The sequence below is a fragment of the Poecilia reticulata genome, chromosome 7 (assembly GCF_904066995.2).
Source record: "Poecilia reticulata chromosome 7, P_reticulata-male-v2, whole genome shotgun sequence".
NCBI lineage: Eukaryota > Metazoa > Chordata > Actinopteri > Cyprinodontiformes > Poeciliidae > Poecilia > Poecilia reticulata.
In genome coordinates this window covers 22,538,082-22,561,093 of record NC_088836.1, presented here as the reverse complement: position 1 = coordinate 22,561,093, position 23,012 = coordinate 22,538,082, and the positions used below count along the sequence as shown (strand labels likewise).

At 38.3% G+C, this 23,012-nt stretch overlaps 2 protein-coding genes across 5 annotated transcripts; one reads left to right on the top strand and one right to left on the bottom strand.

Moving 5' to 3' along the window:
• Positions 1–969: 969 nt before the first annotated feature.
• raf1a (Raf-1 proto-oncogene, serine/threonine kinase a) lies at positions 970–20,147 on the bottom strand. 3 transcript variants are annotated; one of them, XM_008414104.3, is made up of 19 exons: positions 19,781–20,147; positions 16,073–16,173; positions 11,838–12,064; positions 11,638–11,750; positions 11,432–11,534; positions 11,186–11,343; positions 10,391–10,480; positions 7,943–8,096; positions 7,425–7,526; positions 7,220–7,244; positions 6,285–6,394; positions 6,064–6,181; positions 5,857–5,941; positions 5,527–5,703; positions 5,385–5,431; positions 5,167–5,285; positions 3,939–4,070; positions 1,998–2,132; positions 970–1,908 (listed from the first exon to the last, which is right to left on the bottom strand). In XM_008414104.3, exons 3-19 carry the CDS (start codon positions 12,036–12,038, stop codon positions 1,768–1,770), a joined length of 2,010 nt encoding a protein of 669 aa, XP_008412326.1. In that variant the 5' UTR covers positions 12,039–12,064; positions 16,073–16,173; positions 19,781–20,147; the 3' UTR covers positions 970–1,767. The 3 variants fall into 3 exon arrangements, with proteins under 3 accessions (XP_008412326.1, XP_008412325.1, XP_008412327.1); XM_008414103.3 differs by lacking the exons at positions 16,073–16,173; positions 19,781–20,147 and adding an exon at positions 14,861–15,460; XM_008414105.3 differs by lacking the exons at positions 7,425–7,526; positions 16,073–16,173; positions 19,781–20,147 and adding an exon at positions 14,861–15,459.
• Positions 19,326–22,987, top strand: cnbpa (CCHC-type zinc finger, nucleic acid binding protein a). Of its 2 annotated transcripts, none has more exons than XM_008414107.2 (5): positions 19,326–19,474; positions 20,971–21,091; positions 21,441–21,506; positions 21,613–21,811; positions 21,938–22,987. In XM_008414107.2, exons 2-5 carry the CDS (start codon positions 20,974–20,976, stop codon positions 22,053–22,055), a joined length of 501 nt encoding a protein of 166 aa, XP_008412329.1. In that variant the 5' UTR covers positions 19,326–19,474; positions 20,971–20,973; the 3' UTR covers positions 22,056–22,987. The 2 variants fall into 2 exon arrangements, with proteins under 2 accessions (XP_008412329.1, XP_017161391.1); XM_017305902.2 differs by lacking the exon at positions 19,326–19,474 and adding an exon at positions 20,456–20,480.
• The last annotated feature ends 25 nt before the right edge of the window (positions 22,988–23,012 follow it).

Here is a 23,012-nt window from a genome sequence, read left to right as displayed (position 1 = left end):
GGTGGAACGTTTTACACAAACAAGCCTCTGCAGAACGTGCTGCTTTTTAGAACTTGGCCTAAATTCAAAGGCCCATGAAACACAAAACAAAGCTACTCCCATATTTAGCTCTTATGTTTACTGTAAACCTTAACGCCGAGTGGCAATACCCCACAGGAGCAGCACACTAAATGTTTACACTAAAACAAAATACTAGTGTCCTGTCCCTTTCCACCCCTTGCCCCCTTGCCTGCTGGTTGATTGTTGTTGCAGCATGCGCACCAGTTACTGTGAAATACACAGAGGCGTCAGCCAATGGCAGAATCCCCTGGTGGTGTATGTGGACTGGATCCCCAGTGAGGTTTCACCACGTTGCCACAGTGCTACAGCAAACATTACACCCTGCTGCAAAGTCTTGCACCTGTGTGGGACTTTACTGTATCAGGAGGCCAAACAGGGTTACACCTGCCACTACCACTGCTTCAAAGACTAAATAAAGGGGATCACTACTGCCGATTTTTGAAAATTTATATATTGTAGTAAATAGTCTTTTTTTTTTTTTTTTGCACAAATAAAAAAAAAAAGCAGTTTTTACCTTTGTAGTTTTTCTTAACTTGTTGTTTTTGCTAAAACTTTACTGTTCTATTTTTTATTCCCTTCCATATATTTAAAAAGTAGATTTAAATACTTTCTGTATTAAAAATACTTCTCATAGGTCATGTCTAGTCAATGGATTCTGTGAGAAACTGAATATTGGGTTTTAATTAGCTGTAAACTTTAATATCTTAATTAACATATATTTGAAGTACATCCCTCAAAGAGATTAATCTGTAAAAAAAATTCACTTTCTGCATTAACTTACTAAAAAACCAACTTTCTGATGATATTCTAACTTATTGAGATGGACCTGTACAGGACATAAAAAGTAATAACAGATGCATTTAAAAAATATATATATAAATACAAACAACTCAACATATTTCGGCAAAGTACTTTTTTAACTTAATTTTATTAAAATATTGAATAGACGACTTTCCCACCAAGTTCAAAATAAAACATTTAACCTCCTCAAGGTGACAGCAAAAATTAGTTCCCGAATCACTTTAAATATTTAAGACACGTGCCGAATGTCCAGTTCATGATAACCTTTCACTAAGGACTGAAAAGTGTATAGGCATCGACAAATCCGTTTAGTGAATGTGATAAAACCCCTCTCCCCGCAGTGAGACATGACAGAACTTATCAAAAATAACCCAAAAATAAAGACTAATTTTTAAGACAAAGCAGAATCGGCTACTGTGCAACTAGATGAGCTGCTTCCAGTAGCTTTCTGATAAACATAGGAGATGAAGTTCTTCAGAAACTTAGTCCAGGATTTGTTTCCTCATAAGGCAGCTAAGCTTAAGTAGTCCTCTCTTCAGGCCCGATGAAAGCAGGACAGAAAACGGACCAGGAGACAAACGTCCCCTAAGCTTCCTTCAGTGTCCATTCATTGTTGTCTCAGGTAGGCATGTGTGCTTCTGTGTACAACTAAAATCAAATACGATACGAACGCGAAGCCTCAACATACTTCTTAACGCATGTGTGATGTACCTTGTGCCGATCCGATTGCAATCTTCCGTAGTTAATCTCAGATGCTCCTCCTCCTGCTATTCTCCGTTAATTACATAGTCATTGACTAACATCGGTTTATGTATGATTGCATGTGTATAGATCTATACAAATGTCTTTAAGGAGGGAATTTGCATTTACTGATGGAGCGGAATAATCTCGTTGCTGACGAGGAGCCTATGTGTAAACAGGCAGCCTGGTGGTCAGAGTGCAGGCATTGATGTCCTCGGTCTGCGCGGCTCGGTGCAGGGACGGTTCTGAGGCACTGCGGTTTATCTTAGGGAGGGCATGCTGAAGGAGCTCGATGGAGGACAAGATCTGAGAACAAATTCAGATATGGGGAAGATGCAAAGAGATTAGTTTGAGGAATTTATGGCTCAACCCGACAGTTTCTAATAGCAGCTCACCTGTGGAAACAGCGGCCTTTCTTCCTTGGATTTCTTGATGCAGTCTGCCACCAGCCTCTTCATTGCTTTGGGGCAGTTCTTGTAGAGCTTACTGAGGTCTGGGCACAAGCGGCCTCTTCCCACCATGAATATAATCTAATGGGAAGGAAGTAAAAAAAAAAAAAAAAGACAAGAAAATTGTTCACATTTGATTATTATAGATCCGTGGAAAAAGTATTCATAGCCTGAAGCTTTTTCAAATTGTGCCACTTTACATCCGCAATGCATTTTATGTAGCAGACCAACACAAAGTCATGGAGAAGAGTTTGAAGTGGGTGCAATGATGCTTGCCTCTCAAAAATATTTTTTTATTAATTAAAGTGCTAGAAACTCTGGTGTGTATTCATACTCAATTACCTGTACTCTACAGCACCTACATAAAAATTTGTGTTAAAAATGCAAAGAAAAATCTTTAGAGGTCACTTAAGTAAATGCATTCGGCTTTAGTGTAATTTAAATGCAAAAAAGTTTCAAGAAAACCTGAAGAAAACACCAGACATCACTGAGAAAACTGGGCTAAATTATAAAACTATACTTGCATCATCCATAAAAGAATTAAAACATGGCTACTCTCCTCAGAAATGGCCATTTTGGAGTTAGATTTACAAAAAACATTTATTGTCGCAAATTATTTCATTCCACTTCACAACCATGCACCATGCTGTGTTGATGTATTACATAGAATTCCATTAAAGCATGATCACATTTGAAAAAGGATAGAAACATTTTAAATATATGTTTATGTTTTTAAATTAATGCTTTACTGACAGACATTTAACTTTGGTCCCAACTTAAAAAAAAATATTTGTAACATTACAATGCCATCTTGATTTAGAAAAAAACGCCAATAGTGGTACACTATCAATGTCATCTTAAAATTTAACCTCTTCATGTATTGCTGCATTAATATTGAGTGAAAGTAAATTATGTTTGGGATTAAATAGAAGGATCCAGTAGATGAAGGGAAGAAATGCAAGAAAAAAAAATGGAAGCAACATAAAAAGTTTTGCAAGGCTCTATACTGAAGGCAAACAACTGTGAGAGAAGCCTACATTCACCCTGAAGCGGCGGTCATTCTAACACATGCAATTTTTAAACATGGCAAGTTAAACTAAGGTGACAGACATTTAAAACACTAGAGCTATTGTAAAGGTACGAGGGCCTGATGGTGCAGAGATAAAAGATGACAGGAGCACTCGATGTGCCTGCCAGATCAGCCGAGTACAAAGTATTTTCACAGGATCAAGAAGAACAGGTTCCAGCAGTAGACCGTAGCACTACTTTAGGCACAATTTGTATACAACTTTAGTCAGATTTTATACAGATGCAGAATCAGATCTGATTTAGCCAACCCTTCGGCTCTAAAGAATAATAAAGCAAAAAGAAAAAGAAAAACACAGGACTCGCACTCTGAAGTGCAAACCCGAGAACCCCTTTTCTCACACAGGGGTTATGTTACGAGATCTAAAATTAGGCCAGTGGCTCCGTGTCGTCGGTCTGTGGCGGGCCATAGGCCAGCCGCGCAACCCCCTTCAGATGGCAGCAGAGGGTTTTCATCAAGGATTTCAACTTGTGCAAATGTCTTATTGTGGCATTAAAGGACTGTTGTATAACATACTAAAACTTCCAGCCTGAAAGCTGGGTCAGGTAAAACACAGGACATCTGTTCAGCTAACTGTGAGCCGACCATCTGTACGAGTTTCCCACCCCCAACTTCCTGCAAAATCTCTGAAATGTACTTCCCTCATTTGTCCGCTACAGGTAAGAGATCCATTACTGATGACAACTTCAGAAAAACGTTAACAATTCAATCAGTCCTTTAAAATGTTTAGGACTGTTAAAAGTGGAGCATATAAATACTAGCACTCAAACAAAGAGCCAGACAAATGTAAGCAACTTTACCTGATCTCTGTTTGCTATGTGGGAGTAGGGGAGCTCTCCGGTCATCAGCTCAAAGAGAACAATTCCATAGGAATAGACGTCTGACTGGAAGCTGTACGGATTGTTATCCTCCATTCGGATCACCTCGGGAGCCTGCCAAGGACAGAAAGAAAATGTTTACAGAACATCAAAACAGTATTATCAAGATGTCCGTCTTAAGAGCAGAGGCGCTGTGACACTGTGTGATTTTGAAATCAAAACAGTCACAGAGTTCTAAATGTACAATGTCTTTTATCAGTATTAGCAATTAGAACGGTGGTGTCCAACGTTCTTGCCACAAATTCAATTCAATTAAAATAGAAACTCAAAACTAATTTATTATGATTTTTTTTCCCGGCTTAACAGTAAGCTAAATGAGGAATATTTTAAGGAAACGTAATTTCTTTAAGTATCAATTCAAAACATTAAAAGGGTCTCATAAATGTGTCTTATTAGAAGAAAGGCATACAATTTCCAAAGCTTTTTTTTTTTTCCCCCAGTGGTCTTGAATTATTTTTAGACTATTCTTGGCATCAAAAGGTGGTCATACATGACTTTTTCCTCCCAAAACGCTTGCTGTAGAAAATCTCAAAAAAAAAAAAAGTGTCCTCCTGCAACAAATATCTGTGTGGCCAAATTAAATTTGTATGAAGTACTTGAATTTCAGTCAGGGGCTGCAGGCAGTCTTTCCACAGGCTGTGCTATGGGCTCAACCTGAATTAGCATGATTAGCATTAATAAGTGCAAACATCAGTCTGCGTGTAGTCCCTCACGGCTGCATTTTCTTTTCCTTACCTCTGACATTTTAAATAAATTCCAATCCAGCATGCTTCATAGAAAACAGAGGCTGGAAGTTCAAAAAGATAAAAGCTGCACAGCTGAAGCCTTTCTGGTATCTACTTAAGTTGCCTCTAGGCCAATTGAACAAAACATCCCTGAGGAGGGTACAAATAGACGTTTGTGTGTTTGATGGCACTTTTTCCACACCCAGTTTTCTTTTGATAGCTTCTTACATTGAGCATCGCCTGATTTAATTCTTAATTATGTAACACTGAAAAAGCAAATGCCAAGTCTTCAGTTCTTAGTAAGTGCACCCACATCAAATCACATGGCGTGTTGGAGAAAAGTTTGGGCTTTTTAGGTTCCAAACCAGACATTTAAATGTCAGTCTGGTTGGTTCTTCTGACCAAGACCATCACAATGTACCAACCATCCAGAGAATGGATCCAGAGGGCTGCTCCACCTGCTGTGATCCGGTCCACCTGGACTTCACAGTCGCAAGACCAAAGTCCCCGATTTTTACCGTTAACCCTTCATGCAGGAAGATGTCTGCACAGATGTCAAGATTTATAACCGAACATGCTGAGGAAAACTGGTCTTTAAGTTTTACTCACTGTAATACTACAACAAAGAAATAGAAAAGGATACTGTTGGACTTCATGTCACGATGAATTATGTTTTTTGCATGTAAATAGCTGAAAAAAAAAGAAAAAGAAAGGGAAAATAATTAATGCTACCCGAGACATTTCTCATTAGCATCGCCCACAAAGCTCCATTCTTCACAACTTACTCCATGCCCTGAGCGGTCTGCCTGGCGATATCTATAAGCTGGATCATGGTATAATTAGTCTCTAGGACATGAATGTGTTTGTACAGGCTGCTGCCCTCACACCACTGGGTCACGATGGCCAGGTTGTCTTTCGTCATGTAGCCCATAAACAATAGGATGTTGACATGTCTTGTTTTCCTGCAACCCAAGAAAAGGGGAAGAGGAAATTAAGATACAATCAGATACAAGTTTGCAATGAAGATGATTCACCCAGCTTTAGCAGCTGTAAGGAAAAAGAAAAAACAAAAAAGTCTTGTACAAGACAAAAAAGGTATTCTTAAGAGTTGTTACCTCAGGACAGCGACTTCATTTCTGAATGCCTGGAGCTGCTCTGGAGTTGGGTCAGTAACCTTTAAAATCTTCACCGCAACATCACCTACAAAAGAAATACTGTTAGATGAAAGGAAACATTCGACTTTTTTTCCCCAATTTATGCATCATCTACCTTATCTATAGTGCATGAGAATGTTATACCAGACTTGCATATCAGATACTTACCATGCCATTTTCCTTTGTATACTGTTCCAAAAGAGCCTGAACCAATGTGGGAATGTAGATAAACCTCACTGGCCTCAATTTCCCAGTAATAACTCGAGTCTCGCTTATCCCGAGGCCTCTGGATGAACAGAAACCAAAGATGCAACTATTCAAACACAAGTTTCACAAACGGCGCATTATTAAAAAGAGCTGGTTGAACATAAACGCGACACAGAACGTACTATTTTATTTTTCTCCTGAGTGTTGAAGGACGAGGCTCTCTCTCGCTGGGATGGTGCTGGAGCTTTGGACTGAATCCAGCCTGTGGGGCTCTGGCTGGGGGAACTTCCAGCTTTAGTGGAAAAAAAACTATATTAAATGGTAGCACCTCAACTTTCAGAGAAGCAACATCTTCCATATAGCAGAAAGGTGCTCTGTACAAGTTCTAAACAAAAATGTTTGGTGTTTTTTCCTCCCCAGCAAGAGTTTTTTCACTGTCCCGACTCAATCACTGTTTAGCAGCCGTTGTTCTAATACAGACATTAAATTATACACCTGTGCCCTAGTTACTAATGTGGTGAGTTCTGATGCCAATCGATAGCACTGGATTTTATTAAGTGGTGTCAGAGTACTGAGGGTAAATGTATTTTTTTTTAACTGAGAAAAATGAAAGCCCTGCATCACATATGTTCTACTTCACAAATATGCACTACTGTGCTCCAGTCTATCACCTATAATGTTAAATGTCATAATATGTGACAAATCATGAACCAGTGCAAGGGGTATAAATACCTTTGCAAAGTACTGTACATTCATTGTATTCATAGGTCACATAATATCTCAAAAAAAGAGATGGATGTAAATTCACTTCATGTGATTTAATGTATCTTTTCCAATCAAAAATGTTCTAACCAGAAAAGCAACTATAAGAGAATGTTTCATTTGAGGAAGCACACATGAAAATCCCCTTGAATTATAAATGCCAAAACTAAGGGCAAAGGTGTCCTTTTTCAACCAGTTCCCTAAATTAGTATGCTTCTTTTTTCCTATTTGGTCAAACAAATTTATCATGTAAAATGTAATGAAAACATACGAGTTGACCATTTATGGATGAGATGTAATTTTATAGGAAGCATGCCATGCAAATATGCATATTGAAATGCTGAAAACAACTCACCTGAGTCATGATCCCGCATCGCTTCCTAAAACACAGACACACACACAAAAAACATTGATTAGGTTTGATTGGCTTATTTAAACACTAAAATACACACCATGCTGCCACTCATGGTTTGACAACTGCACTTCTGAGATGCAAGTGCAGATAACTCACTTGCAAGGCATGCAATTCAGGTTGCACACAAGTGACTCTGCTTTCTAACCTTTTCGGCAGTCTCTGACTCGGAGAAGTGCACAATACCTACTTTCCTCTTCAGCCAGAATCTGCGGCACCAGGAACTGGGAGAGGTACTTAGACAGTCTAGCTACTCCAGAGTAAGCAACGCAACAGAGCAATAAAGGGACAGGAAGGAAAGGACAGAATTAAAGAAAATGAGGATGAAATAAAGCTCAGGTTTTGGGCTTATAACAGAGTGGGTATGACAAATGACAAACTCGCAAGCTGATTATGCAACAGTGGTGGTGGTGATAAAGCAGAAACTAGAACTGAACATGGGGAAGTCAAAATGTGCAAGAGCATTGAAAAAAAGCTGAAATAAGATGTCATCTGGGGCTTCAATAAATACACACTGCCCTGTTCAGGTGGACAACTTAAAGCCACAGCAGATGAGAGGTGAGACAAAGATGGATAGAATCCCCGAGATATAAACAGTTTGAGGCCTGAGATGTTTTAGGTGCGGCACCCTCGCCCCTCAGTTGGCCCCCATGGTGAGCAGTTTACCTCAAACATGCTGCTGTCAACAGGCAGGGTCGTGCTGACCATGTGGACGTTGGGCGTAGAGGTGGAGCGCTGCCTCTGGGAGAGACCGCCGCCTGTGGGTGGGTACGACGTGGTGTAGTTGAAGGCATGAGGGGTGGAATTTCGGTGGGCCGAGCTGAAAAGAAGGGGGCAAAATGAAATTAAAACTACGCTGCAGAACCGCAGAGAAACAGCCTTTTAACCACCAGTAAAATATCCATTTTGGTAACTTCTTTAAAAATTGGGCCAAAGTGGGTGTGGTGGCTGTGGGTGCTGCTGGTTTCATTTCTGTCATGTTTACTCATTTTCTCCATTTGAGTATTTTGTTTGCATTATTTGTTTGTTTTTTTACTGTTAGAACACACACAGGAAAAAAAATACCTAACTCCAAAGGTAAGCTTGCAAACAACAAGGTTAAGTAAAAGCCTTTTGGGGAAGTAACTTATTGGTTAATATTTATTACGGCCTTCCTCTTTAAGCCAGTGTTGGTTACATCGAAGCTACACAGGCACTTTGCCAACATCGGCGCTGGCCCAGTTAAAGAGTACTAAGCTTATCAGCCACATATGTTAATCTTAAAATGACCTGAATGCTGCTCAGATCTGAAGTCTGGACATACAGCCATCCACTTTCTAATTTTAGCAAGTTTAAATATTTGTAGGCATACAGTGGCTGTTGCAGTAGATCAAAGGTATAATTAGAGCAGAACAGCAGAAAGTAACCTGGCTGAAAGCTTTTAGTATACAGCAACAAATGTGAGCATATTATCTGAAGGAAAATATTATACTGCACAGGAGGCTTGTAAGTCATTTTATCATTTATCAAAATAAAGTTTTCACACTGCGTTTCATCAGGTCCTCTGCAGATAAGAATCTCTAAAAGACAGGAAGTCACTGAAGGCAGAACTCATTTCACAATGCATCATGCAAAAGTATTCATGAACCTTAAACCTTTTTTTTTTTTTTCAAATTTGGATGGTTGCAACTGCAAACAGTCTTGTGTATTACTGGGATTGTATCTGATAGATCAACACAAAACAACCCATCACTGGAAAGTAGTACAAGAATGATTTCCGGCCGACGTGCAAGACGCTGCGTGTGTGGCGGAAAACTGACACCGCACTTGGAAAACGCTTTCGAGGCAGTAAAACACGGTGGTGACAGCATCACGCTGTGGGATTGCTCATCATCAGAGAGGTTCGGGAAGCTAGTCAAGAGTTAATGAGAAAATGGAGGGAGCAAAGTACAGGTTAACACGGGAAGAAAACCTGTTGGAGACGACAGAAGACTTGAGATTGGAGAGAAGATTCACGTTCTGGCAGGAAACAACGCTAAACACACTTCAATAGAACTGTTTTAATAAATGCGTAGTTGTGTTTTAGAAGGGGTTAATCAAATAAAATTTGTGTGACAAAACGTGTTGATTAAAAAATGCTCTCAGATGCCTCTTATGCATTCTGGCAGAGTGTAAAAAAATTTTGCAAAGACGATCCAAAGACATTTTCAGTCTCCGAAAGAGAAATACCCCAAAACACAACTCTATAACCAGTATTTGCATTCTGGTTATACAAAGTACCCAAAATATAGATGCATATTTTGAAAGTGAGTGTCTTACTCTTCACAATTATGCATTACTCTGCAGTTGTTGAATCAGAAAAAAATCCTGGTACACCAAGTTTGTGATTGTAAGGGGACAAAATCTAGACAAACTTTTGCAAAAAGTATTCACACTTTTGCAAAAATCTGACAGCACCTGTGCTGCACATAAACAAGAAAGACACGGCAATGACTTTGGTTACTGGAAGGTGATAATACACCAGATAAAAACCACAACTTTCACACATAAAAACCCACATAAAAAGTACTTGTCATTAACCTCATTGAAATTATTCATGTAGTAAAAACAATACTCCAAAGAAAAACTTTGACATGATTTGACTTAATCTTCCTTCCCTTGTAAAAAAAGAAAAGAAAAAGAAAAAAAGAATAGTTACATTTAGAGAAAAGAAGTGATATCTAATCATAATTGCCATTGCAATTTCAGGGTCTGCAATATTTCAATCGCAAATGCCTGCTTTGATGCAAAATTCTGTAGGCTGCAATGTTTTAGTGGTCGTACATAAGAACTCATTGTGAACTATATTTCTGGCAAGTTGGATTGATATTCATTGTCGTTGACACCAACAATTGGTTTAGGTCTTAGTGGGCGCAATGCAAAAGCTCAAGGACAGAAGTGGGGACATTGCAATGATGGAGAAGAAAAGAGTATAGAGGAAAACTTGGTTCAACTGCAAACCATATCCTTATTGAAATAGCAAACTGTAGTATATCATTAGTATGTTTTCTTAGTACTATTCAACCCTTATAGAGAAGAAACAAAACAGAAGAACTTATCAGTTTTTAGTTTTTGACGAAACAAAATTTAATTCACCTTGGAAGCCGGGTTAGGGATTCTCTCATACGTCGGGATGTGAGCGGTGGCAGGGAAGGGAAGCCACTCTCACCTGGTGTTGGACACAACCTGACAAAACAAAGAAACAGGTCATAAAGTGTATTAGGTGGCTGTGGGTAAATAAATTACTATTTCATCAAAATTTACGTTTCGGAAAACAGTTTCTCCTCAGCTCAAGTGAGACACCTCTGAGGATATTTCTGGGTAAGGAGAGGTTTGAAACATGGGATGCATACTTCAAGTATACAATATAATGTGAGTTTGACTCTTCTGAAAATGTTCTAGAAGAAATAATATTATTGTTTACTGAGATGCACCTGCAGCTGGTGTGTCAGGTAAAGGGGGATTCTCTTCTTTGTTAATTATTACTGCTGATTCTACATCTAGCACAGAGAAACATAAAGGTCTCCATTCAAAGTGCTTATATGGAAAGCTATGCAAATGAAAATGACCTAGTCAAAAGTCTGATACCAGAACAGCTTAACTTCCCTTTTTTATCTTTGCAGGACTATGAAACTTACCTCACAAACATGTATAGCCATTTTTTATTTGCATCCAATTATAATCATCTGCATGCAGATGTGATAATGATGACAAAAAGTTGGCTCTTATTCTATTCCATCATCAATTATTAGGACGATCAATGAATGCAAAAGGATTTTTTTTTTTTAATTCTGATTTTTTAATCAAGTTTTTCTACTCAAAAACCCAAAATTATAGTGCCCAGTCTAGAAATAGCTATGAACATTACATTTTTTCCTCCTGTATACTTACAGAAGCTGTCTAATGTTGCTCCAGTCCACACACATCGTGGGCACTTTGGTGCTACAATGCTCATGAAATTTATAGCCGCATGTTTGGCAACGGAACCCATTAAGGAGAAACTTCTGGCAAATGTCGCAGAAGGCTAGCTTCAAATAGGTCTTCCGGACCTAAATTTAAAAATAAGAAAAAGTGCAAATTTTCTTCCTGCAGTAACGTTTGAGAACAAAGTAAGCTGTAATTGTCTGAAGTACTTACAAAGTTATGCGTTGTCAAAGGAACATGATCTAAAACCTCAACAAGGAGCTCTTCTCCTATCAGTGAGGTTGAATCGGTATTCCAGTCCATCCGGGATTTTTTACTGATTTGGACATAAGTAAACAAACAAACAAAAAAAATTAATACTCACAACAGAAGGTTTAATAATATTTACAAGCTCTGGTTGGAGGATTTCCCGAGTTTACCTTCTCTGTCCGGGATGCAGCTTGAAGACAGCGCAGCACTGGGGCTGCAGACCTCGCACCTTCAGGGCTTTGATCAAACAGCTGTAAAGAGTCATACCTGGTCGCACGTTGACCTACAATAACAGACCAACAACTAATATTAACGATACTGATCAATCGACTCTGAAGCCTCATTCGGAACCTGGTATGTCAAGACTTGCCACAGTGCGCTGGTGGTTTGGGAGGAAGACACGGATTGTGCTGCTGGCCTTGGAGTCCGTCATCTTGCTGTCGTCGGAGGCACGTCGCTGGCAGGTGAAGCCCTGGACCATGGTAGGGGACAGGCAGGGGCCCTCAAACGGCGAGTCCTTCATTCCAAAGCCGTTGCTTAGGGTCTTCCACGCTCCGTGAAACTGCTCCATCGCTAAAACTAATCACTCACAATGGTCTAAAAAAAAGAGGGAAAAAGAAAATATTTACCCACATTCTCTTTTTACTCAGACTATACTGTAATATACATTTAGTACAAAGGATAAGAATAAAATGCATGCAGGCAAGGAAAGGAAAGGGCATAAAATACTCAAAATTTCCAATTGTTCAACCTTGCACTTTATTTCAACATCAAGGAAACCACAACAGATGGGTTGAGCACTACCTGATTACAACAGCGACTGTTTTTGTCTGCAGGGGGGAAAAAAATGTAGCAAAAGAGGAGATTTGGGTTACGGCACTGTAAGGTTAGAGGTAATCTTTAACCATAATCTTGCTGAAAACAACCTTCCAGGATTATGCTAATGATTAGCTTAATTTTAGAGTTTAAGTAATAGCAACTAATAAAGATATGCAAGAAAAGAAAGAATGTTTATGTTCAAATTTCTTGTTTTCGCTTTGCGCATATAAAACTCAAAGCAAATATGATACTGAACCGTTTCCCTCTGTTTTCAGGAAACGATGTAATACGAAATTTCCACTGTGTTCAGGGCCAAACTATATAAAAATGAACACGACAAAAATAAGTTGACTATGTGCTCCTTTAAAAAAAAAAAAAAAAAAAAAAGAAAAGAAAAAAGTAAGGCCCTCATAACCAAACACACCCTCTTTTCAGCTTTGTTTGTACTACAAACTGCAGTGCTATATTGTAAATACACAAAGGTTTTCACTCATTCTTGGCAGCCGCTTTATGCATGAGCACCATCGGCTTGCATAGCTCCTAATTACCACTGCTGTATTTATACAAAGACCGGCTGACCCTGGAGAGACGTTTCTTTTTTAACTGCCGTCAGTGGTTAGCTGTTCCAGCAGGACTGTTGATTCATCAGATGTACAGAAAAGCTTAAAAAAAAGAGGGTTTTTTTGGGAATGGTGGGTTTTTACCCTTTTCCTTCATGCTTCTGGATTTGCATTAATAACTGTTGCATTGTATCAGAAAACAGCACAAATACAAAACAAAACTACATATGAAAGGAAGTATAAATTGCACTGTAATGCAATGAGAAGCTTTACATGGTTCTCTAGTTTTAGAAGTAAGTGAGAAGACTATGGAGGGTTGGAAGTGCCACAATGTGACAGATTTAAAATAAATTTTAAATGGGGAAAAAAAAAATAGGACACTTTAAAGCTATTTAAACCTAAGAAATATAACGAAGCAATTTAAAGTGGACACCAGTTAATATCAAATTGAACTAATAGTATATTTATATTTAATTTTTCAGTATTTGTTATCATATTGTGTACTACTGGCTCATGGTACAAAACCCTAACATATGATTGGTTGATCTGCACAGCAAGTTAGTTTCGATCCAATTACCTTCAACTTTCTCTGAGTTGCTTCACATCCACTGACTGACTCATCCTTGACACCTTTGAAAGTTCCCATAATCCAGTAAGGAGATTCATTATTGAATTCCTTGTTATTACATTTATTTAAATATTTATAAAAAGAAAAAGAATTTGCAACAAAAAAAACAACATTGTTACCATCGCTATCTTTAATTTCATTATTAAACTGTGTAATTAATCTTTAAATGCCATATTTAAGAAAGTAAGAAGATATACATTTGATGTATGTGTTTATTTTAACATTATTTAAATACTGTCATAAAGAAAAAAACATCAAGAGTTAGGTATCATTGAGTGTGAAGGTACCATTTAAGCTCCAATCACTAGCAATTATATTCCCGTCTTCCCCCTTAAAAAGCTTTTTGTTTAACCTTGTGGGCTGCAAAATTTCCAGACAAAACCAGTAAGCTATTTTTGTCAGCAATGCATTCATGGATTATTGTTTAGATTTTGGGATGACAACTTGGAAAATTCAGCCAACTTAGTATTTTAGCTGTTTTTGTGTGGCAATTTTCCAAAAAGTAAACTGATTAGATATGCAAGCACGTACTTCTTTATCCAGAATAAGGTCTAAAAAATTAGCAGTACTATTATATTTTTTCATTTTAAGGTCAAAATTTAGCTGTAAAGTATATAATGCAAGCTGAATGGCATTTTTTGTGATCAGGCAGAATATTTCCTACTACTGCTTTAAAATTGTAAAAATATGCTCCAACAAATATTAGAATTGGGTTGAATAAAGAGACGGTTACAAGTCAAGTGACTAACACTCATACAGCGCCGCAAGCACAAAGGAAAATTGATAAAAAGATTAAGCTGATAACTCTAAAAAAATAAAAAATAAATTAAGGTATTTTTTTCAGGACATTTCACAGCTTTCAGTCCAATTTAAGTTAAATAAATGAGCACATCATTTTATCTTTTAAAATGTTACGGTTGAATCTCCTTGCCATGTAAGGTGAAACCGTTTGTTGACACACAACGCTTAAATAGTATACAAAGATGCATGATTTGCACTGTGGCACTTTCAACCCTCCATAGTCATCGTCAGCGTGTTGGCCTTATTTATGATTCGGGGCCGTTTCTCATTCAAACGTAACAAAAGAACTAAAACGAACCACTACCATTAAACCGCATGCAGTCATTTCTGAAACTATAAAAGGTAACCATAAATGTAGCTACGTGTTTTATTTTTATTTATTTTTTCTCCAGCAGGCCTGGTTGATCCAGTTAAAACACTAACATTCCCCGAAGGCCCTCATAAGCAGTTACATTTTACGTCCATTCTCTCTGCCTTGCAGTTCATTAGCTTTAAACCGAAGCGTTTTAGCCAAGAAGGTTTTCTATATACGCGTAATTCAAAGAGCAGCGAGTGCTAGAGGATCTGTAGGTTGTGTGTACTCACCAAGAGAAGTTAAAAAAGTTGTGCTCCGCCATAACTTTAGGGAAAAGTGGCGTCGGTGACATCATCATAATTGCAACGCATTCAAAGAAAAAAAAAAAAGAAAGGAGGAAAAAGGAGTCAAAGCTGGTGAAGCTCCCGACGTTGAATCGAATAATCCTACAGCGGATGAATATTGCGTTAATCACGGAAAAGGGGAGGTCACAGGTGGGTCTCTTTTTTTCACGAACCACCTAAAACAACAGGAAAAAGTTTAATCCTGCAAGTCGTGATATGCGAGAAGGGGGGGAAAAAAAAGGAGAGAAAAAAAAAAAAACAACAACTCCGGTCCCTCAAAGTCATACGACGAGGGATTTTCTTCGGCTCCAGCAAAGCACTTTCCAAAGTACAAGTCCGATGAAATGCTTCGTAATGCGGCGCTGTTCCAAATCAATATTTACGTTGTTTGGGGAGAAGGTGAAACGGGCTGAGTTGGTGTCGTGCGTCCGTCTGACGCCAGTGATTGAAACAGGACCTTGCAGTCATAACAAGACCTGCAAACATCGCTCACACTGCGCAAGTATTGCACACACTTAAACCCTCCCACCGAGGCCACACTGATGCTTTTACGTCGGTGAGATATGCAGCTAATTTTTTTTAAACGCTCGCATGTTGATATAATCGCATTTAACTTATACACACTTCAAAGTCCTGCTGTGTCGTCGACGTAGACTTTAAAGCTGTGCACATAAAAGCTTAAAAACAACAGTCGCCTTTTGGTTAAGTTAAAACACGTGAAAAGTCAACGTAATCTGACAGTTTAGTCAGGTTAAAAGTACATTTGTTTTTGAAGAGTGAGGAAATTAGCAATCAGCGATTTGTTTTAACGAGTAACTCATAATATTATCATGCGCGCCCTCTGCTGGCGAAATGTGGGCATTGTGACATCTTAGCTTTGGAAAATTGCTTGCTTTTATTACTGCTCTTCATGTTACATTGGAAATATTTGGTAAGAAAGAAAAAAAAAAAACAGAAGATGATGTGCATCCAGGTTACACAAGCAATACATTCTTTTAAAGCCCAGCATTCATAAACACATTTTACCTCTTATCTGCAGTGTAGGTGATGTTTTTCAAATAGTATCACTGTCTTTGCTATCCACAAACATGGCTTATTCTCTCTGAAATTGACCTTGAAACAATATATAACTGTATACAGCTACCCAGCTGCACTCACCAGGTGTTCACCATGTCTGTGGCATCCCGGTCTGGGTCCCCTGAGGTACCCAAATCACAGATGGCCCGGAGGTTCCTTCAGCAGGCTGGAGCTGACACCATCTTAGAGAGAAGCAGCTTTGTTAACATCCTGTATCTGCATCTCCTGATGGGTTCAGCATATATTGTTTCCATAAGGCAGCTCTAGACAATTCCGAGAAGAGATTAAAACATAAACCTATGTTTATGTTCAAAAGCAACAACAGGCATTAACTTTGACTTATGGAACTTTCCAAATACCTATGGCTTTTATACAGGCAAGTAATCAATCCAACAACTAACAGAAACACCAACTAATGTTTCTGTGAAGATGAGGGCAGGGCTTTGTCATTGTGAAGCTTTTTAAGGTATCCCTCTCCTCAAACAATTGATCTACTGTTTGTGATTGGATTTGGATTTAATCAGCTTTGAATTTATGCCAGACAGATTGCTATTATGGTTATTTTCCTGACTGAAAGCTTACAAGCTTCTAAAACTACCATAATAGAAACCAGAAAACCTAGCGCTAGAGCATTAGATCCAAGGCCACCTTAAGACAGATGAGAGCATCTCTTCCACCTATTGATCTGTGCACTGAGCACTCCTAGCTGAGATGCTTACAGCTCTAATGAGTGTTTCTGTCAGTCCTCTTGTTTTCAACAAACTATGCATGCAAGAGTTGAAGGCAAGAAGGGGAAATGAAGCTTGTATGCCCTTTTAACTGTTAAAATGCAGTAAAATCTTGTTTTTGGGGAATTCTCATTGAATAATGTTACATATAAAAATTTGTGATTTTCTCTAAAATTTTAACATTGTCAAAATTATGTATGCTATTGTAAATGTATGCATACATTCATCGATATTTGGTTTAATGTATTTACAGGAGTTGGAGAAATTGCACGCTTTTTGTCACCATCATGAAGTAATTCTGAAATAATTCAATTTATTTACGGTACATTGAATGGTCTCCCGGGACACGCAGCGTATTAAGCATAGTTCATAAATGCTTCATAGGGTTTAGGTCACGATCTTTCCAGAATTCTCCATTCCCCCTCCAGACGCGATGTGGGATCACGGCTCGGTCGAAAACACTCGGCTGTCTCCAAATTGCAACCATTCAGCTTTTCAGTTGAGGTTGAGTTAAAGAATTTGTAGTCGGTACTCTCCAGCTGAACAGACACAGCACATGATAATGCTACCACTGTGCTACACAGCTGGTGAATTTGGCCTTAAACCCTAGCCTTGACTTTACTCCTACAAACATGCTTCTGGTCACACAAATATTGAGGTCAAATGCCTCAATCTTTGTCTTATTTTTCCTTAAAGCCCTCCTCCAGAAGCAGTCCATGTGGACAGTGGTATTTTTAGTCAAGCTGCAAGATTTCAATTGTGTGGATATAATGATTCTCTGTCCTCTATCTTTTATCTACTCACATGCACACTGCCACACGCTTACATAGCTCACATAACCATAACATACAAGACTGGCAACAGTCACACATAAACCAAACTGATTAAGGCAAGCCAACTCACGTTAGAGATGGTGCAGAATGAGAAGATAGAAGCAGAGCTCATGCCGCGATCTGTGCTTCACTTGGTAGCACCCTAAAGGTCCACTGAGTGGAGCCAGCTCTGGATGGTGAATGTCTCTCTGTACCTGTTCCATTTCTTTCAACATTTGATCATTTTTGGCACTAAAGACTTTTTTATACTTAACCAAATCTCCTTATTTCTCAAGGTAAATGACACTGAGGGGTTTTGATTGTGTCCCAGGACTGGTAAAGGGACCTGGGTACTACAACACAATCCATGGAGCCAAAACTTGCTTCACTGTGGACTGGTGTTCCTGCAGCTCATGGTGGTTAAACTATATTGGTTCCTGGGTTGTTTTTGAACACTCTAAAAGATTTTCTTTCATCTTAGGGTGACAGTTTGGGCCACATTGTTTAAACCTAGCCATTACTGGATGTCCCAACATGACAACAAACACACATAAAAACTAATTTTAGGATGGAAGAGATGGCTAACAGCTTCTGGAATAGCCTTGACCTTAAGTCTGTTGAAAATTAGTGTATTATGCATAAAAGTCAGGTCTGTTCTGGGAAACCAACCAAATTAAATAAACTCTTGTGACTTCTGATAACAAGAGTGACTGCGTATCCAGACAGAACTATGCTAAAAGCTTGTTACTTGCTACAAAAACTACGCAACTGAAACATAATCGTATAATTTTAATTTTAGTGTTCATAGTAGTTTTGATTTCTACATAGTGTTAAAGTTTATCAAGTGCCTCATATGTGTTGTCATATAAAACATTCAGATTCTAAAATACATTTGTAAATTGTGGTATTTATCTTGATGCTCTCAACACATGAAATATTACAGTAAGAACTTTCTGTGAAGTAGGAAATAAAATGAAAGTTATGCCAGTTGTGTTAGATTTGTGTTATCATGTTGATATTTGTATACGTTTTTAAGTATTGGAGCTGATCAAAATCCGATCAATTTGTTCGGTTCCAAAATCTGACAAATGAACTGTTATGAGGTGGACAGCATTGAATTATGAACAAAGTTGGTGCCACTTATGATGTTCCATTAATATCTGAGGTTGAAATTTAAATCTGAGAATTAAGTCAAAAACAAATCAAATGAGTTTCAGGTCCAAGCTTTTAAACTTGACTAGGATTACAACTATTAGTAAGCTAAAACAATGCATTTATTGAGTTTTTTAAAACTCTTTAGAAACATCTAATTAACAGGTTTAGTTTGCAAATGAGTTTTACAAGATCCAAATTGTAAAAAAAATACAAACAAAAAGTTTTTATGTATTGTGGATTATGAGGTCTTGGTTGATGAAACCACTCACTTTTACAATCAGAATTTTAACATCCATTTTTGTAGCTTAAAATCTGGAAATATCGATTTGTAAGTAAAATGGAATGCTTAAACTGTTTCTTTCAATCAATCGTGCAAAGCTAACGGACATTGTTTTTCTCTTTCATGTTTTTCATGACAACACAACAACCCCCAAAAATATCTCAGCGTTAGAAAATTGTGATACAAGAAAAACCTGCTTGTAATTATTGAGGTGAACCGCATATTTAACATTTTGAGAGTAACTGTTTCATTTCTTCAATTTGAATGGAGAAAGAGAAGTTAAATCTACCGAAGGCAAAATGGGACCATTCCGTGTTTCTGATTGGCTAATATCCAGAGGCGGTGTCCAGACTTCTTCGCATATTATTGGTTGCTTGGCGAATCCGCGGCCAATGACTGTACGGGTTTTTACTGGATAATGCGAATGACAATTCAGGAACTCCTGCTGGCACCGCATGTAGCGCAAAGAAGGAGGCGTAAACACTGACACAGCTAGGTAGCCATCAAGGTAAGCAATAAAACGGCTTTAATTCTCATAATCATGACACTATTTATGTACATTCGTTTTCCACTTATTGCGTGTTGAAATCACCAGTGGCATGAACTTTGTTGTTTGGTTTGATTTCTTCCGTTAAAAGGTTCTGCTTTTAATTATATTGCTCCACTAAAACTCTAGCAACGGGCTGTTAGCCCGGCCTGCTAACGTTAGCTCGTCACAACGACTTTGGTGTGTGCGCCCTGGCGGGAAATTTTGTTTTCAAGGCATATTCCCCCGAATGCCCACCAAAATGCGTGTATTGTGTATATTTCTTACAATTAATGACGGATCATCTGGTTCTTTCTGCGCAATGTGGCTCGATCGTCGACCGAAGCGCGTTTCTTGGTCGTGAGGTGTTGAGCTCGTGTTTGCTAGCAGCTAGCCTAGCTGGCGCTACTGTCTCGCGAGTACGCAGGAGAAAAATCAACGTGACTAGGCCAACGTTAGCGGAGTTTCAACCTTTGGCATTTTGTTTTCTGTTTTGCAAGCCGGTAAACATTTAGCATTCTCACGTCTTGTCTAAATTCCTGGAGTGTGTAATCCGTTTATGCGTTCCAAGCTGTTTGTTTTCTGTTTTAGTCGGTTAGACTTGTGGCTTTGTTGCTGTTGAACACGCTTCATCACATAACACGATGCAACGCGCTACTCACGGCGTGCTCTCGCAGTTATTCCTCTGGTAGTCAGCAGATTTCCACTAACGTGGATTATTTGGATTAAGTTCATTGTGTCTGAATTTATCCTATATAAATGTGTAAGTTCAACAGATATTTTTTTTTATTTTTTAGTTGCCCGTTTTAAACGTTGTAGCCTCCTGGTTTTGTGACTTTATGCTAGGTCCTATTTTTAGGAGCCTCATTACCTTACTTAGTATTCACGTTAGTGCTTCATTAACTTCCACTCTTCTTGACCTGATGTCTTCAGCAAACAGAAGGTCGACCTATGGCGATCACATCATGATCCCACTGAGGAAGTTTCTGTAAGTTAGCTGAGTAGTTAGTCTGATGGTTGATGTTAGACGCAGCAGCTGATGAATGTGTCCCCCTGATCATAGAGTAGAACCCCACATGGTAGTCATTTTGTTGGTTTGACTGAATCTTGAAGAGCCATGTCAAAATTAGTTTCTCAGCAATTAAAAAAAAAAAAAAAAAATTATAAACCAAAGCAATCAGAATTATTTGATTCTGTTTATTTATGTAGCTTCAATTTACTACAAATATTCTCTGAAGCCACGTTATAAGGCCTATTGTATTCATTTACAGAAGTCATTACAAATTTATTTCAAATTCAACTCGTAATAATCCTAATTTGTAAAAAAAAAAAAAAAAGTAACAAAAAAGTAACATCCAGGTGAGGTGAAGCACATTTTACTGCGAATTTAAGTAGGCAGTAAAGTTGTTAATGTTTTCCATGAAATGACTGTATTGGAGAGAAGTGTTTACCTATGTATTGTTTTTCTTTCTGTTTAGGTTATGGAGATGAGCAGCAACAGCGAGTGCTTTGGATGTGGCCGCTCTGGTCATTGGGTCAAGCATTGTCCTAATGCCAGTGGTGCGCGTGGACGTGGCAGGGGCCGGGGACGAGGAAAGGGTACTGAATGCATTTCTTTCCATATTGAGGATTAAATTAATGTTTCAAGTATTTGAGCTTTATATGCCTTTGTATTATATCTGAAACCAGAATAGAATATGCAATCTTAAGTTGTTTTTTTTTTTTTTCAGGATTTCATGACTTGTCGCATTTAGTTTTAGAATACGAGTTGAAAACAATCATATGACCCAATTCATTGTTTTAATCATATTTATACATTGTAATAATATTACAAACTGAGTATTGTTCTAGTGGCAATTAACCAAAAATGTAAAAAAAAAAAAAAAGAAAAGAAAAAAAAAGAAGAAACATACACACCCTTATTTGCATACTGTTTTTGACATTACAGAGCTGTTCTGTTATCGCTGTGGAGACCAGGGACACATGGCCAGGGACTGTGACCAAACTGAGGATGGTGTGTAACATGGCTTTTTTTGTTTTTTTCTGTATTAGTTGTTTTTTCACAGGGGATAAAATGATAACCCTTTTTTTTTTTTTTTTACCACCTCCTCCGTGTCCAGCTTGCTACAACTGTCACAGGAGTGGTCACATCTCCCGGGACTGCAAGGAGCCCAGGAAGGAGAGGGAGCAGCTCTGCTACACCTGTGGCAAAGCCGGCCACATGGCTCGTGACTGCGACCACGCCAACGAGCAGAAGTGCTACTCCTGCGGCGGGTTTGGTCACATCCAGAAGCTTTGCGATAAGGTGAAATGTTACCGGTAAGTGGAGTTTTTAAGAAGTTGCCTAGCTTTTTTTTTTTTTTTTTTTTTTTCTTTTTTTTTTTAAGTGCTAGTATATAACCTTCTTAATTTTTTATTTTTTTTTTTATTTGTTTTTGTCTTTAGGTGTGGTGAGATTGGTCACGTCGCTGTGCACTGCAGTAAAGCCAGCGAGACCAACTGCTACAACTGTGGAAAGGCGGGTCACCTGGCAAAAGAGTGCACCATCGAAGCAACCGCATAATCAGCACCCTCTGTTGCCCCTCCTTTTTTTTCAGATTGATGGTTGGTTGTATTATTTTCTCTGAATCCTCTTCACTGGCCAAAGGTTGGCTGACAGAGGCTAGTCCCAGGCCTGTGAGCCTCTCGATATGTAATACAAAGAAAGGGGTGATAAAAAATATCTTTCTGCATTCAATACAAAAAAATGTTTTAGTTTGGTAGCGGTGTTATGTATAATGCTTTGTTAAAGAACCTCCCCCTTTCCAGGCCACTGGTGATCAGTGAGGAATAAACGGGACTAAACATATGGGAATCTATAGGACCTCTGAGCTTGTGGACGTGCATCTCAGTAAAATGAGATGGAAGACAGGAGTAAATGGAAACCAAACATCCATGTGTGGTTATTTTGGTTTGTTTTAGTGGAATATGAGTTGGCCAAGAGAGTTTGACATGGAAACAGTTCATAACATGATGCATTTCAGCCCTACAAGCAGCTACAAGTGGGCGATAACAAACGCTATATTACTAAGATATGAAAAAAAAAAAATTTTTTGGAGGTATTAAAAGAAACACGCTCTTTTATAGAAATCTGTTTACAATTTAAATATCACTTTGGTAGTCCAAGGTAGATTTTCTGTTTTAAAAAAAAAATGGCTTTGGAAATGTTCTGGTTTCCTTTTTTTTTTTTTCCTTTTTTTTTTTTTTTTTTTTTTTTACCTTGGCAAAAATTTAACATCAAGAACAGTCGTCGGAACAGCAGAATTAGGAGTTATTTGGGAATGACAAATGTTTTCACAGAAATCGAAATGTTATTTTTGTACAATATCACTTAGACTACTGTATAAATACCATTTGCTTGTACTCAGTTTTTAAGTCGGAAGGAAAGTGCAACTGAAGTCCTAGAAAATAGAAATGTAATTTTAAACTATCAATAAAGCTGGAGGAGCACGGGGAGGAGTGTTTTTGTCTGATTTTCATG